Source organism: Felis catus, chromosome D1 (assembly GCF_018350175.1).
Source record: "Felis catus isolate Fca126 chromosome D1, F.catus_Fca126_mat1.0, whole genome shotgun sequence".
Classification (NCBI taxonomy): Eukaryota; Metazoa; Chordata; class Mammalia; order Carnivora; family Felidae; genus Felis; species Felis catus.
Genome location: NC_058377.1, coordinates 8715493 through 8730387, shown reverse-complemented (window position 1 = coordinate 8730387; position 14895 = coordinate 8715493). Strand labels below are relative to the sequence as shown.

The 14895-nt window shown below is 41.7% G+C and overlaps 1 protein-coding gene and 1 long non-coding RNA gene across 13 annotated transcripts in view; one reads left to right on the top strand and one right to left on the bottom strand.

The window, feature by feature from the left end:
• Positions 1 to 5384, bottom strand: part of FDX1 (ferredoxin 1) — a 36665-nt gene extending 31281 nt beyond the window's left edge. Inside the window, exons 1-2 of the mRNA XM_023239077.2 lie at positions 5194 to 5384; positions 841 to 965 (exon numbers count right to left, since the gene is read on the bottom strand). Coding sequence (XP_023094845.1) covers positions 841 to 965; positions 5194 to 5384 — 316 coding nt within the window. The remainder of the gene's footprint in view (positions 1 to 840; positions 966 to 5193) is intronic.
• A 265-nt stretch (positions 5385 to 5649) lies between these two features.
• LOC111556556 overlaps positions 5650 to 14895 on the top strand; it is a 57341-nt gene continuing 48095 nt past the window's right edge. For all 12 annotated transcript variants that reach the window (XR_002736053.2, XR_002736049.2, XR_006585892.1 and 9 more), the window contains exons 1-3: positions 5650 to 5785; positions 11604 to 11672; positions 11777 to 11956. This is a non-coding gene — a long non-coding RNA (uncharacterized LOC111556556). The remainder of the gene's footprint in view (positions 5786 to 11603; positions 11673 to 11776; positions 11957 to 14895) is intronic.

Here is a 14895-nt window from a genome sequence, read left to right as displayed (position 1 = left end):
ACACCTAAAAGTAATATGTTAAATGGCAATTATAGCTCAATAAAACAAAATAGAAGAGTACGTAAAATAAAACTCACTTAAAAGATGCATAAGCTCAATCGATACAAGAAAACACCAGTCAAACCCAAATTGAGGGAAATTTTATAAAACAACATACCACTACTTGTCAAAAGTGTCAAGGCTGTGAAAAACGAAAAAGAGTAAGGAAATGTCACAGACTGAAAGAGTTTACGGACGTACGATAACTAAATGCAATGAAGTCTCCTGGATTGAATCCCAAAACAGAAAGACATTCATGGGAAAACTAGGAAAATTTCATGAAGTCTATAGTTTTTTAGTTATTGCACCAATATTACTTTCTGGGTTTTGATTATTACACCATAGTTCTGTACACTGTTAACAGTAGAAGAAGCTGAGTGAAGATTGTATCGGAAAGTTCTGTACCGTTTTTGCAACCTTTCTGTACATCTAAGGTATGTGCAAATACAAAGTTAAAAAAAAAAAAAAAAAACTAAGTCAAAACTAACTACTCCTCTGTGATAGGACAATTAACATCCGTAACCTGGTACCTTTCAACTCCACTTGCTACTCCCAGCTTTGCGTCACACAGGTCATCAGTAAGGTAATGAGGCAAGAAACTTTGGGGTAAAGGGTTAATTAAATGTACAAAGGACAGAAACAGTGTCACTCATTCTTTATAAAAGAGAATGTAACACTAACACATTCTGAATTTTAATATTTATCTTAGTATGCTAGACATTAAAATTCTGCAAAAAAAAAAAAATTTGAAACCTATTGAATGGTTTCATTTACGAATTTTAACGAATGGTTCATACTCACCAAAGCCATCAATATCTAGGTTATTCTCAACCACAACATCTAGTAGAGAGTCACCGACTTTCCCTTTGGCTGTCAATGTCTCCCCATCACGGTTTACAAAGTGGACTGTTATTTTATCTTCTGAGCTGGAAAAGGAAGTAGTCCTTTATTATTTTTAGTAATTTTAAAAGATACTTTAAAGGAATTGTTTTAGGAACTTGTCAAAAACATAGGGGGGTTGTGTATGTGAATGCATGCATGAAAATATGCTTTTTATAGTATTCTTTCCTTTCTACAGTTTAGAGAAGGCATCACAAATCAGAGGCATGTCTATCTACCCATTTACCAGAACGGAAGCTCTACCGCCCTACAGGAAAGGGCAACTATATTACTGTCAAGGCCACCCATTGTGTCCCCCCAGGGGTTACAGCCATCGGTTGAGTCCTGTGACAACACGTAGCAACCATCCTTAGTCATGAAGTCCATTTTACTCTCACACGGCTCCCTGAAAAGCGTCATCTGTATGTAGCGTCCCTAGAAGACGACACCGTGAGATCATTCTGCTATCGGTAGGGTAACAGCTGTGCGGGTGTCTGAGAGGCAGCAGTCTGTTTTCGGAGCATTTACACATCTCATTTTGGTCCACATCATGTACTCAAAACTCAAAGAAGCTACGATAGGTTTTTGTTTGTTTGAATCGATGGGAAGATAAATATGATGCCTCCTTGCGTGTTTTATTATAGGATATTATATTACCCAATAGAGTCAGCGGACTTGAATTTCTTTCCCTTCTCATAAACATCACTCCAAAATCTGGGAAAAGAAATGATATTAGCAACGAGATGCCTGTCATCCACCATTGGTCATTTTAATTTTGCCCTCACATTTGAAAAGACGTACTTTAGCTTAAATTAATTAGTTGCAATTTTCACTACTGCCAATAGAGGGTAATAATCCATCAAAGAAAAATTCAATGTAGGTAAAACTAGAATTATATAATTTCAGAGCTGTAAATATATTGCAAATTATCAGGTCAAATTATCTTATTTTAAATTTTTTTTTTCAAATTATCTTATTTTAGAAATGAGGCAACTAAAGCCCCTTTCAGATAATGGCCTCCTTGATAATTCAATGCTGAAAAAAGGAGAATTCTATGAATTAAAAAGTATCACTTATGTGTGTGTGTATGTGAGATAGAGAGAGAGAGAGAGAGAGAGAGAGAGAGGGAATGGCTCTCCAGAAGGGCCTGTGCTCTCCAACTTCTTTTCAAAGCAAAAAACAAAAAAAAACAAAAAAACAAAAAAAAAAAAACCTTTAGAAGCTCACAGCACTGAAATGTCTTTTACATCAAACTCCTCTTCCATAAAATCAGGGTAACATTTATGTTCTAGTTTTGATTATGTACGCAAAATACCTAGAGCTCAACAAACACTGATTAATAACTTTTATTTAAAACTTCAGTCATTTTTAAATTTTTTTTAATGTTTATTTATTTTTGAGAAAGAGAAAGAGCCTGACATGGGGCTTGAACCCACCAAGCTAAGCAGAAGCCGATGCTTAACCAACTTACCCACCCAGGCGCCCCAGCTTCAGTCCTTTTGTTGCTAAGAAGCAACTGCTATGAATTAGAGGTGTACAGTCCCAGAAAAAAATACTGCACAGTAAGAGAAATAATAAGTTTGTCAAAGGAGCGGAGAGGAAGCAGAAATGAGAGAGGAAAGGTAATCCTGCAGTTGAAAGCATATGGAATGTGAGAATCAGAAGATGTAGATTCTAGCTCTGGGTCTGACATACACACATTAGATGACCAGGGGAAGCCACTGCCTTATGGGTAAGATGGGGACTGTGACTTCACCAAGCTGGTAAAGGAGAATCAAAGGTACATTAGTGGAAACACTGTGTTTCTTAAAGCATTATACACATGTACTTTACCCAAATAACTTTATCCATTTGCTATTGATAATTGGTATTGCTGGGTTTTAGGTTTCCCCCCCAATTCCAGGAACTAGCAACAAGCTTTTAGCTGTTCCCAAGGAGAAGATTTCACGCACTGAGAAATAAACACAATCCTTCTAAATCTTCTACCAACATCAATTCATCAGCGCAAACAACTATTTTCTTCACTTGTTACCTTTCACTACTGCCATTTCTTCTGCTCAACCACAGCCGATATTTTAACAAAGCTGTCTGGGGTTGGGGTGGTACAGTTCCTAACAGACTTCTCATAGGGAGGGAAGTTATTATAGCTGCTGATGCCTACCTTTTCACCACATAGGGAGGGTGGCATGAAGCCGTTGGTCCAAGAAAAGGGTCTGGCCCATTCTGGGGCTCCCTACTTCCATAGCCTCCTTAACTCTTCCTAATGACCCTGTGGGCTAAAGAACTGTCAACCCTCATGGTGCTCAAGGAAACAAACTAAAACTGCTTGACTTCTGTTCCTAGTTTGCCAGCTACTTAATATATTTTTATTTCCCACCTCACCTACCTCCCAGGATTTTCTTAAGCGTGAAATGCAGCAATTGTTGTGAAAGCCCTTTGAAGCCTCAATCACTACAAAATAGGAAGTATTATGTTGGAGTATTTTGGAGCAAAAGCCTTTTTTCTCACCCCCCAACTCTCAATTACTGATAACTTAGCCATACAGTTTCTAGGCTGTTCTGTCCCATGCAACTCTGTGCACTAACAGAGATGTTCTACACCTGCAATGTCCAATAGAGTAGCCACTGGCCACACGTGGCTGTTGAGTACTTGAAATGCAGCCAGCACAACTGGGATACCGACTCTTTTAAATGTATTTAACTGATGTTATCTTAAACTTAAATGTGGTTGGTTGTAACCATAGTGGAAAACACAAGTCTGAGAGAGAAAGAGGTGAAAGATCTAGTTGTTAGTTCCAACGTGTGTGATACAAAGCACAAGGTCATCAACTGAAACTGTGCCAATGAGGAGGAAAGCAGGATTAGGAGGGAATAGAACAGATGTGCTTCCTTTTAAGACAACCTGATATATCCAAGTTCAGGCTTGATAAATGCAGGGGAGATAACTGCCATTTACAAAAGCATTCACGTTCCCTTGAAATACTAGGTTCGTGAATAAGTTCAATATATGTTGTCCCAATGTATACACATTTTTTCCAAGAAAGCATCCATTGTACAAAAACATCCATGTAGAGAGGTAGAGGCAGGGAGTGTCAAAGAAACAGGGACAAATGAATCCAGCTTGCCTTCTCCGTTATCTCCCTCACACTTCATGCAACAAAAATTTATTGAGCATGCGCTACATAATAGTATTAATGGGGAAAAGATAATTAAGTCTTAGACCCCATTCTCAGGGACCTTATCAAGAAGAAACTAGAAAAGGCAGCATACAAATCCAAAACTGTCTCCCTCCAGTTCTTGCTTCCCACTACATGACAGCAAGGAGTCAGAGAACTGTCCAGAGATCTGCATTACGTAAGGCTCCACCGCACTCTGAAATTAGGAGCAAATTTTATTCCCATTATATCTAAAGGGATCGTGTCTTTGAAAAACAAATATACCCAAGAATACAAATCTTCAAAATATTTTGGGGAAACATTTTTTTACATCACTTTCAACGTTTAATACAAAACACAACACTGTGGGCCTTAGCAGCTGCTGCCAACAGGTGGCATCTACTGAGCCCTCACCATTTGCCAGACACAAGACCACCCCTATTATCTGTACTATCGTATTCTTCAAATAACCCTGTGAGGCCTATGCTTGACTTATGCTCCATTTATAAATGGGGAAACTGAGGTTTATAGTGATGGAGGAAGTGAGGCATTAAGTGCCCAAGCCTAGTTTAAAACCCGGCCTTGCCAGTGCGACGCAAAGAGTTTTAGCCCCACATCAGCTACAAGAGAGCATACAGGCAATAAGGGGATAGAGTGTGTGTATCCTAAACAGGCATTCCCAGCCAAAGAACTGGAGACGGAACGTCCTAAAAGAGCAGGAGAAAGGCCCAGAACCAAAGTGCTGGCCGGGACATCAACGGAGAGCGTTTTATGAAGGTCAGTGCAGGCTCCGGGCAAAGCAAAGGTCAGCGCCGAGCCAAAGCACTGCAGAATCGACCGTGGCAGAGCGCGCGGCTTCCGGAGGGCCCCGGGCGGAAGGGAGAGCGGGGTCCAGGGGGTCCCGGGTCCCCGTTTCCCGCAGGCGTCCGGGCTGGGAAAGGAAACCGCGGCGTGAATGGAGGCAGACAGGGCCCCGAGGAGCGCCACGGCCCAGGCGGGGCGAGAGGCGAGCGACCCCGGACAGCGGCCTGGCCGCAGGCGTCCAAGAAGGGGCAGGGAAACCAGCATCCGCACGGCGCCGGAGACCCCCGCCCGCATGCGCACGCCGGCCCGCGTCTCACCTGCTCCGCGCCGGCGCCGACACGCTCAGCGTCCGGGGCGCCACAGCGCCGCCGCCCCGGCCCGGCCCCCCGAGCCCCGCGAGGCAGCCGGCTCCCGCGCGGGGTCTGGCGTGGAGCAGCCAACGATAGGCCGCGCCGCCCAGGGCCACGGAGGCGGCGCGCAGGAGCCGGGCGCCCCCCGCGGCGGCCATGGCCGGCGGTCGGGTAACTACCGGAAGCGACGCTGAGGCCGCAGGGCAGCGGCCGCGAGAGGCTCGGCGAGCGCGGGCTAGCCTAGACGCCGGGGGGCCGCGGGGAGGAGCACGGCGATCGCGGTCCGGGCGAGGGCCTGCTCCGAGCTGCGGCCGCGGGCTGCGCTTCTTCCGGGTGACCTATAAACCCTGCGGCTCCCCAAGTGCGGCCCGTCCCCCCACACCCGCCCGTTCCCACTCCTCCCGGGCGGGTGTGGCCTTTAGGGGGCGGGGCCGGGCGCTGGGTCTGCACCCAAGGACCGCCTTTGTCTTCACCTGGCTGCTCAGTCCCCAGTGTCAGGACGGGGAATTTTAAAGAATAGCTGAACGTTCGACGGAAAGATGCGGTCAAACACCCCCAGGTAACGAAACCGCTTTCTCCTGTTCCGCACTTCCTTTCTCCTCCTCCCTGTTAAAATAAAAAGCAACGCGGGGAGATTGTCATCCTGGAGTTCCAAATAGGCTGAAAGGGAATTCTGGGCATTGTCAGACAAGGGCAGTAGGAGATTTCAGTGCCAACCAACGTGATACACAGAGGCACAGCTTTGACTATGACGTTATAAATAATCGCAGTGATCAAGAAACTAGGGGCTCCTGGGGAAAGCACGTGTAATAATCCACAGCAAGCACACGCGCGTCCAGTACATGAAATCCAAGAGTTTGGAAACTTTTGGATGAACTGAGATTTTACTAAAGACTTCTACGAAAATGAAGACAGATAAATTAAAACATACACGTTCTCAAGATGAATACGTTGCCGCGGAAAGAGCATGGGGCTTGGAGGTCATAAATAGCAATGTTCAAATCCAAGGTTTGCCACTCTTGAACTCTCTGAGACCTTGGATAAATTATCCTCCCCAAGGATCAGAGTGTAACACTTTAACACTGATAAGATGTTCCGCTGTCCAGGGCCATTCTGAGGGTTACAGAAAAATACGCACAGCGGTACAGTGCGTCACAAGCTTTGACCCCCTTCCCTAAGGCCACCTTTCAAAAAAGGTCAATATTTCAAAAAAGGTGGATATTGTAGCTATGTTAAATGCGACAAAAGATATTTTAAGGAATATTCAGAACAAGAAAGGCTAGACCTGACCAGAGTTTCTCTAGACAACCTTTGGGGGGGGTATTAAACCTGGAGGCAGGGAGACAGCAGTCGTGTGGCTCCCAAATTGCTTAAATTTTCCCATAAAAAAGACTTCTAGGCTGTACAGGACACGACAAGCCCTGACAATCGGAAAGAGAAGGTTGTAAAAAAAAAAAACGTTAATTGTCTTTTTTTATACGATCAAATCTTCAAAGTGTGATTAATTAATTGTAGGAAGGAAACAGGGATGGCCTGGGAGTGCACACATTCCCTCTCAGCAAATCTAGCTTCTACTGGGTTTTAGCACTTGCGGCTTTCTGCTTTGTGGGGTAGTTGTTCATCTTAGTAGAGCAGCTCCAGGGCTTTGAGCACATCAAGTGTTGAGTAAATAGTCGTGAATAAGTTAATGTTGTCCTGTAACTTCCTTTAGTAACCACGACAGTTCATGAAGCCTGTAGGTGAAAATGAAAGATGGAAAAAACATGTTTTCCAGATCTTCAAAGATGGATCAGAGTTGATTGCAAAGGTTACAAATATCAGTTCAGCAGTATTCCATATGGGATTTATAACATGTGGGCCCTAATACATGTACAGAGTAATACAGAATTAGGAAGAGCTTTTGCTTATTTATTTCTTTTCTTCTAAAGCTCCCACCCCTCCATCCTTCACTTATGTTGAAATCCATCCATATTTGGGAGCTCTTTTCAAATCCTTTCCCTTAAAGTGGTGCCTACTTATCCCTCCCACTGCTGAATGCCTGACACCTTTGTCCTTTCTTGTAAAACTTGTACCTCTTCAAATAGAATAATGTTCACAAGAATGCTTTCTAAACTGAAAAGTGTCATAAAAATTCAGATTTAGTGTTTCTTGAGCACCTACGCTTGAGCTTCATGGTACCGTGGGTTCCATCACACATACTTTACATAGCTTTTGTAGATGGAAGCTTCCAAGATAAGGATGCAGTCTTACTCGTCTTCATGTTCCCAGCACCTGGCGTAGGGCCTGGCACGATGCAGACATTTTATAACGTCTTTTAAGAATTGTATCAGGACAGCCTGGGGGGCTCAGTTGGTTAAGCTTCCGACCCTTGGTTTCAGCTCAGATCGTGATCTCAGGGTTTATGGGTTCGAGCCCCACATGGGGCTCCGTGCTGGCAGTGTGCAGCCTGCTTGGGATTCTCTCTCCTTCTCTCTCTGCCCCTCCCCTACATGCTCCCTCTCTCTCAAATAAATAAATTAAAAAATTGTGTTAGGAGCTTCCACAATTTTTATCTCATTTCATTATCACAGCAGCTCTGTCTTTAATCCATAAATGTCTTTAATCCATAAATATTTATTGACGTAAGCAGTATGTAAATCGCCATGCTGGTGCTAGAGAGACAGCAGTGAGCAAAACAGCCCCTGCCCGCTTACTTTGCACGTGAGGAAAGTGAGGTGTAGGATGGCTGTGCCTTCCTTAGACTCACACTGCTGGTGACCTATAGATCCAGACTGTAAATCTGGGTCTTCCTGGTCCCAAGTCCAGGGTATAAACATAAGAAATGATATTTTTATTATTTTTATATTTTATTATATATTTACATATGTCATCCATGTAAACTTTTTATGTATTTTTTCGGTGCCAATAAGCTTTTTATATTATTAATGCGTATTTTATATGTCATGTTTTCCAACTCTACATTCAGTAATAAATGCTAAAGATTCTACACAACCTGTGTAATTTAGGGATAAGGTCAGAAATTATCTAAATTTTGTTGGGGTTTTTTGTTTGTTTGTTTTTAGAAATTAAGTATTTTAAAAGGAGTACAAAATTAGACCTAAGTATGTTTCATCTCAAGAAATTACTCACTCCACCCCGACCTGATTTATTTTTTAATTTTAAGTGTAATCTTTTTTAACTAGGCTTCACGCCCAGTGCAGAGCCCAAAATGGGGCTTGAACTCGCAACCCTGAGGTCAAGACCTGAGCTGAGATCCAGAGTCAGACACTTAACCTACTAAGCCTCCCAGGTGCCCCCCCCCCACCCAGGTGATTTATTAATATGGCTAATATTGGTGTGTTTCCTAAATTTTAAGGTATAATCGATATTTAAGGAAGTTGCCATCTCTGTCTCTTTTGTTTGTTTGTTTGTTTATTTATTTAAGTAATCTCTGCATTCAACATGGAGCTCAAACTCACAACCCTGAGATCAAGAGTCACGCACTCTTCCGACTGAGCCAGCCAGGCACCCCTAAATTAATGGTTTTGTCTTAATTGATCTTCCTGCCTGTGGTCTTATCAGAATTGCTCTGAGACATCCTCCATACTGCCAGTAGGCTGATCCTATTAAAATCCTGACATGATGGAAAAAATCCTTGAATGACATTTCATCATCATTTATTAATAGAATAAAACAAACCATTCAGCTGGACGCACAATAGCCCTCAAGCTCTGCCCTCCCCTGCCCATCAGTCCTGCATCGTGTCTTTCTCCTCTGCAGGGTATGTTGGCCGCCTGCTGCTGGCTCACTTCTCGCCGGCCTCCAGCACTTCTTTCAGTCCTTGGAGGAACCGCACTTTGACCCAGGCAACTGTTGGGAACCCTGCACACTGTAAATCCTTCTGCCACGCTTACACTTAACTTGTTATATGCAAATGAGAGCTTGGATCAAGTAACTTGCAGTTTCAGGTCCCAGTTCTTGTTAAGATTACTTTTTATGTTCTTTTAAACTTTTTAATATGCCCCCCAAATGTTAACAGCTCGTTGTCTTTTTTTTTGTCGTGTTAGTCACTCCTGATGAACAATTTGCTTGGGGTTGCAAAATGCGGGTGTTCTAATTTTACCATTCCTTCTTCATTGATCATCTAGACTACTTCTATAAAGGCAGACTTGGGGTGTCTGGGGGGCTCAGTCAGTTAAGCATCCGACTCTTGATTTCAGCTCAGGTCACGATCTCGCAGTCATGGGATTGAGCCCTGTGTCGGACTCTGCACTGATAGTGCGGAGCCTGCTTGGGATTCTCTCTCTCTCTCTCTCTCTCTCTCTCTGTCTCTCTTTCTCTCTCTCGCTCAAAATAAGTAAATATTTAAAAGAAAAAAAGTCAGACTTGTCCTCAACTTCTGTTCAGATCTCCCCAAAGAGAACCGGTATGGAAAAGGCAGGATAAATGCTTGATAGTTTATCTGCTATAGTTGCAGGTTTATTCACGTTCTCTCTTTATTCAAAACCTACTCTGAAAAGTTATAATTTTCTAACAAATAGTACATTTCACCTAAATTTTCCAAATCTATTGGCATAAGTTTCTTCCCAGTATTTACTTATCTTTTTAAAAAAAAATCTCTGCTAGATCTATAACTAATATTGCATTTCATATTTCTCATATTATTTTCTGGATCTCCTTTCTTTTTTCTTTGAATAACCTTGGCAAAAGTTTGTTTTATTGGTCTTTTCAGATAACAGCTTTGGACAGTGATCTTCTGTGCTTTATCTTTGTTTTCTAATCTTGCTCATTTACCTTTATAATTCCTTTCTTTCTTTCTGGGTTCTTGGGATTTATTACTTTGTTCTTTTTCTAACTTCTTGATGTAGATACTTAGTTCATTAGTTTTCAGTCTCGTTTTTAAAATAAGTATTTAATTTCTCGAAGTACTTAAATTTCCTCTAAGTAGTGTGTTTAGCTGTGTCATGAGTTTGAAATGTGGTATTTTCTGTATTGTTCAGTTAATTTTTAATGTCTCTTTATTTTTGAGAGAGACAGAGAGCAAGCAGGGGAGGGGCAGAGAGAGAGGGAGACAGAATCCCAAGCAGGCTCTGTGCCATCAGCATAGAGCCCAGCGCGATGCAGGGCTTGAGCCCGCAAACTGTGAGATCATGACCTGAGCCAAAATCAAGAGTCGGACACTTAACCAACTGAGTCATCCAGGTGCCCCTGTATTGTTCAGTTTAAATATTATCAGATTTCCACTCTGTTTATCCTCTGATGGTGAGCCATTTGGAAGTGTTTTAAATGTCTAAATATTCAAAGGTTAGAAGTTAGTAACATTGCAGAAGCAAAGGTCAGTGAACCTGTAAACACAGCAATAGAAAGTTTCCAGAGTGACATCCACAGTGAAAAAAGTCTAGAAAAATGTAAGAGCATAGCATCATTGGCCTATGAACAATATCACATGGTCTAACATACTGCTATTTGGAGTTTCAGAAGGAAGGAAAATGAGACTGAAATGAAGTCATTTTTAAACCAACAAAAAGTAATAGACCTGTTGCTCTCAGATTCACTGAACTTACAAAGACTGTGTCTACAGTAGGCAGCTTCTGACATGGCTCCCAGTGATCCCCACCTGCTGGATTCACACCTAAGTGTAATCTCCTCCTCCTGAGGGCAGGCTGGACCTAGTGATTTGTTGCTAAAAATTGAAAACAGAAGAAGGGCGGTGGGGTGTCACTTCTACATTATGGTATAAAAGACTGCGAACTCTGTCTTTCTGGCTTTCTTCCTCTGTTGCCCTCCTGCCTTACATTCTGTGATGAAGAATCTGCCAGGTCAGAGAGGCTCAAATCGCAAAGAACCAAGAACAGCCAGCAAGGAACTGAGACGTTAGTCCAGTTATCCACTCGCGAGTAACAGTCCTGTCAACAACCATCTCAGTGAGCTGGGAAGCAGAGACTTCCTTAGTCGAGCCTGGGGGGACGACCACATCTCCAGCTGACCCCTGACTGTGGCCCAGGAGAGACCCTGAAGCAGCGGGCCCAGTGATGCCACACTACGTCGAGAAACAGATAATAAACGTTGTTTCAGTTCATTATGCTTCGGAACCATTTGTTAGGCAGTGATAGATAGCCAACATAACGTTCTTCAAGAATAGTGAAATTGAACCCAAAAAGAAGGGATAAGAGGCAAAAAGAAATGACACAGCAAAATATTAGCAACCATACGGGTAAATCTAAATAAAAACTGATTGTAAAACAGTAATAACAACTATGATCTCATGAGAAGATAAAAATAAAAGCAAAAGAGAATTCCATGACTGAGCCGATATATCACATAAAACAGGAAATTAGTAATCAGGGTGAAAGTGTTATTGAGAAGATCCTCCCTCCCTTTCTTCTTTTTGGTAACAGAGTATCTTGAACTTTAGCGGAGCACGTGGCCTTCCAGCTAGAGACCACATTTCGCAGCTTCTTTTGCAGGTGAGTATGTCCCTGTAACAGCTCTTGCCAAAGCCACGCAAGTGCAACCAGATAACCCTTTTTAAAGGTAGCTATTTGTTTTCCTTTCTATTTTCCTTTCCCAGTTTCCTAGAAAATGGCAACAACCAGGGTGATCACGGGAGATACAAAAATGGAAGGTAAAGATTGAAGATGACGGACTGTCAGAGCCTGTATGACATCACGTAGCAGAGCCACCCAGCAGTGTCCCCAGCCCACGGCTGCAGTGTTCCATGAGGAACAAGTTAACATTTATGCTACTTAAGGTATGTACTTTAAAGACTTTGTTACCACAGCTTAGCCTCTGTCTTGACAAATATATAATTTAAGCTCCAAAAGAATAAAAGAAGGGAAAAAAACATTTAAAAGCACATATTTTAAAAGAATAAAGTGAAATCTTAAAAATAAGTCCCAATATATCAAAAGTAAATGGATTAAATATACCAATGAAAAGGCAGACTTTATTTTTTAAATTTTTTTTTAATGTTTGTTTATTTTTGAGAGAAAAAGAGACAGAACACGAGTGGGGAAAGGGCAGAGAGAGAGGAAGCCACAGAATCGGAAGTAGACTCTAGGCTCTGAGCTGTCAGCACAGAGCCCAGTACGGGGCTCGAACTCACAAACTGCAAGATCTTGGCCTGAGCTCAAGTCAGACACTTTACCCGACTGAGTCACCGAGGTGCCCCATTGAAAATGCAAAAATTCTGACTCTACCACATTTAGATGAGGTATATCAAAATTGTAAAAGGTATAAAAGGATAGAAAAATACAAGGTAAGTACCTTGGTGTATTGCTGTCCAATTAAGGGGACTTTATTTAAATCCAATTAAATGGGCCAGGAAAAAAATGCATTTTAAAGGATAAACAGGGTCACTAAAAAAATGTTAAGCATTAAATTAATTTGGAATATCTAGCAACTCTAAACTTATAAGTATCTAAGAACATAGCATATATGTACGTTATATATTATATATAAAACAATTTCATGGGAAAATGGGCAAATATGCAATCACATTGGGAGATTGTTAGCATACTTTTGGAAATTAATGCATCAAACATTCAGTAAGACTCTAGTAAATTTGACAGGTGTAGTAACCTGTACTTAGTTGAATAATCTAAATTTCCAATTAAGTACAGAGGGAACACTGATAAAAATTGACAGTGTACTGAGTGATAAAGTATCAGTAAATCTTAACAATTTTTTACAGAGAACACCTTGTAGTTGAAAATAAAAATAAGGATTAGTTACTTTGTTCTAAAATTTAAGTACTTCACAAGGTGAATTGAAGCTTTCTAAACGGATTTATGTTAACTACCCCCTGGAGATGTTTTTAGAATTCTGATATTTCAGTGTTGGCATATTTTGCTTTCAGGACCATACTGTGGTAGCATACATTAATAGCTCTTGACTCGCACTGTCATTATCAAAATCCACAAAGACATAAGATTTCAAAGACAGTCAAAATGAGGTGTATATGTCTTCCTAAAGAGGGTAGGGGGTCTAGAACTTCAAAGGTAATGAAAGCAATTCACAGGAAGATGAAAAAGACTAAATATTTGGTGAACATGTTTTTCTGCCCTCTTCAGAAACAGAGGGATTTTGATCAAGGAGGCCTTGCTGGGCTTCTCCCCGTCTACTATACCTACTTCCTAGCGTGACGTAGGTATCTGGTGCTGACTCTCCTCCTGGAGCAGGTCCTGTGTCTAAATTCTTTGAGGCAGTAAGAGGGAAGGTCACAGTTTCTTCCTGAGTCTTTTTGGGAAGAAGGCTTGAGATAATCTGGATGTCAGAATGGCACATTTTGGCGTGAGCTGCCCTTGGTTCCTACCCAGGCCAGACCAGCATGAAAAACGACAGTAAAGAAAAAGCTCGAGTTAATGGTGTTGTGCGACAGCTTAAGACCAGTCTCCAGGAGGGTGGCAGTTGGTTTCTTTGGATTAAGAATGAGTAACTAGAGAGCAGTTGCCAAATTTCCTTGGACTTAGTTGACAACAAGCTTTGGGTTACAAAAGATGTTTTTCTGTTCTAATGTTAAGTGTTACTTACAGGAGTGTCTGAATACTATTCTGTTGCATAGCCTCAGATTTGAGGTCTGCTTTGAAGAATCCAGTTTTATCAAAACTTACCTTAATTTTGACCAGCGTTTCAAGTTCCCAACTCTTTTTGATTCTTTTTTTTTTTTTAATGTTTATTTATTTTGAGAGAGAGAGAGAGAGCAGGCATAAGCAGGGGAGAAGCAGAGGGAGAGGGAGACAGAGACTCCCAAGCAGGCTCCATGCTGCCAGCCCTGTGTGTACAGCTGTATAATATGAACTGATATGTGTATAGTGTTACTTATTTGCATCACTGTCTGTATTAGCAAAATATTGATAATGTGCGTTAGGGGCGCCTGGGTGGCTCAAACCGTTGAGCACCCGATTCAACTCAGGTCATGATCTCATAGTTTGTGGGTTTGAGCCCCCTGTCAGGCTCATGCTGACATCTCAGATTCTGGAGTCTGATTTGGGTTCTGTGTCTCCCTCTCTCTCTGCTGCTCCCTACTCGTGCTCTGTCACCTCTCAAAAATAAATAAACATTAAAAAAAAAAAAAAACTTTTAAATGCCCTCAAAGTGTCCTTCATCTGGAGGTTAAATGAACTCTGGTACTACCATGCAATGGAATAATGCGCAGCTGAAAAATAAAATAAATGAGGTTCTTTGTGTACTGACACATGATGACTTATAAGATATACTATTAAGTGAAAAATTGAAGTGAATATAATGTATCATCTTTGGTGTAAGAAAGAGGAGAAAATAAGTATTTATAATCATATGGCTTGAACTTGTGTAGTAAGCCCTGAAAGGATAAATGAAAAAGAAATAGAACGGTAGGGTAGGGTAGACAGGTGCAGGGCAGGGAGCGAGGCTCCCCAGTGTGTACGTCGTGATAGGGCTTTAACTTTTGAACAGTGCAGATGCGTTACCTATTCAAAACAAAACAAAGTAAGCAAAGCTTTGGAAAGAAACAATATTCCTCTTTCCACGGTTTCTAGGTTTTTGGGTTTTGTTTTGTTTTGTTTTGTTTTTGAGCATGTTATACTTTTTGATAATCTTGTACGGGAACTTAAGGCATTTAGAAGCCAGAACAAGAGAGGAAAATGCAGCACAGTCTCCTGTGAGAAAAAAACTTAGAGCCAGCATATGAGAGAAAGCTGGATCCAGGAG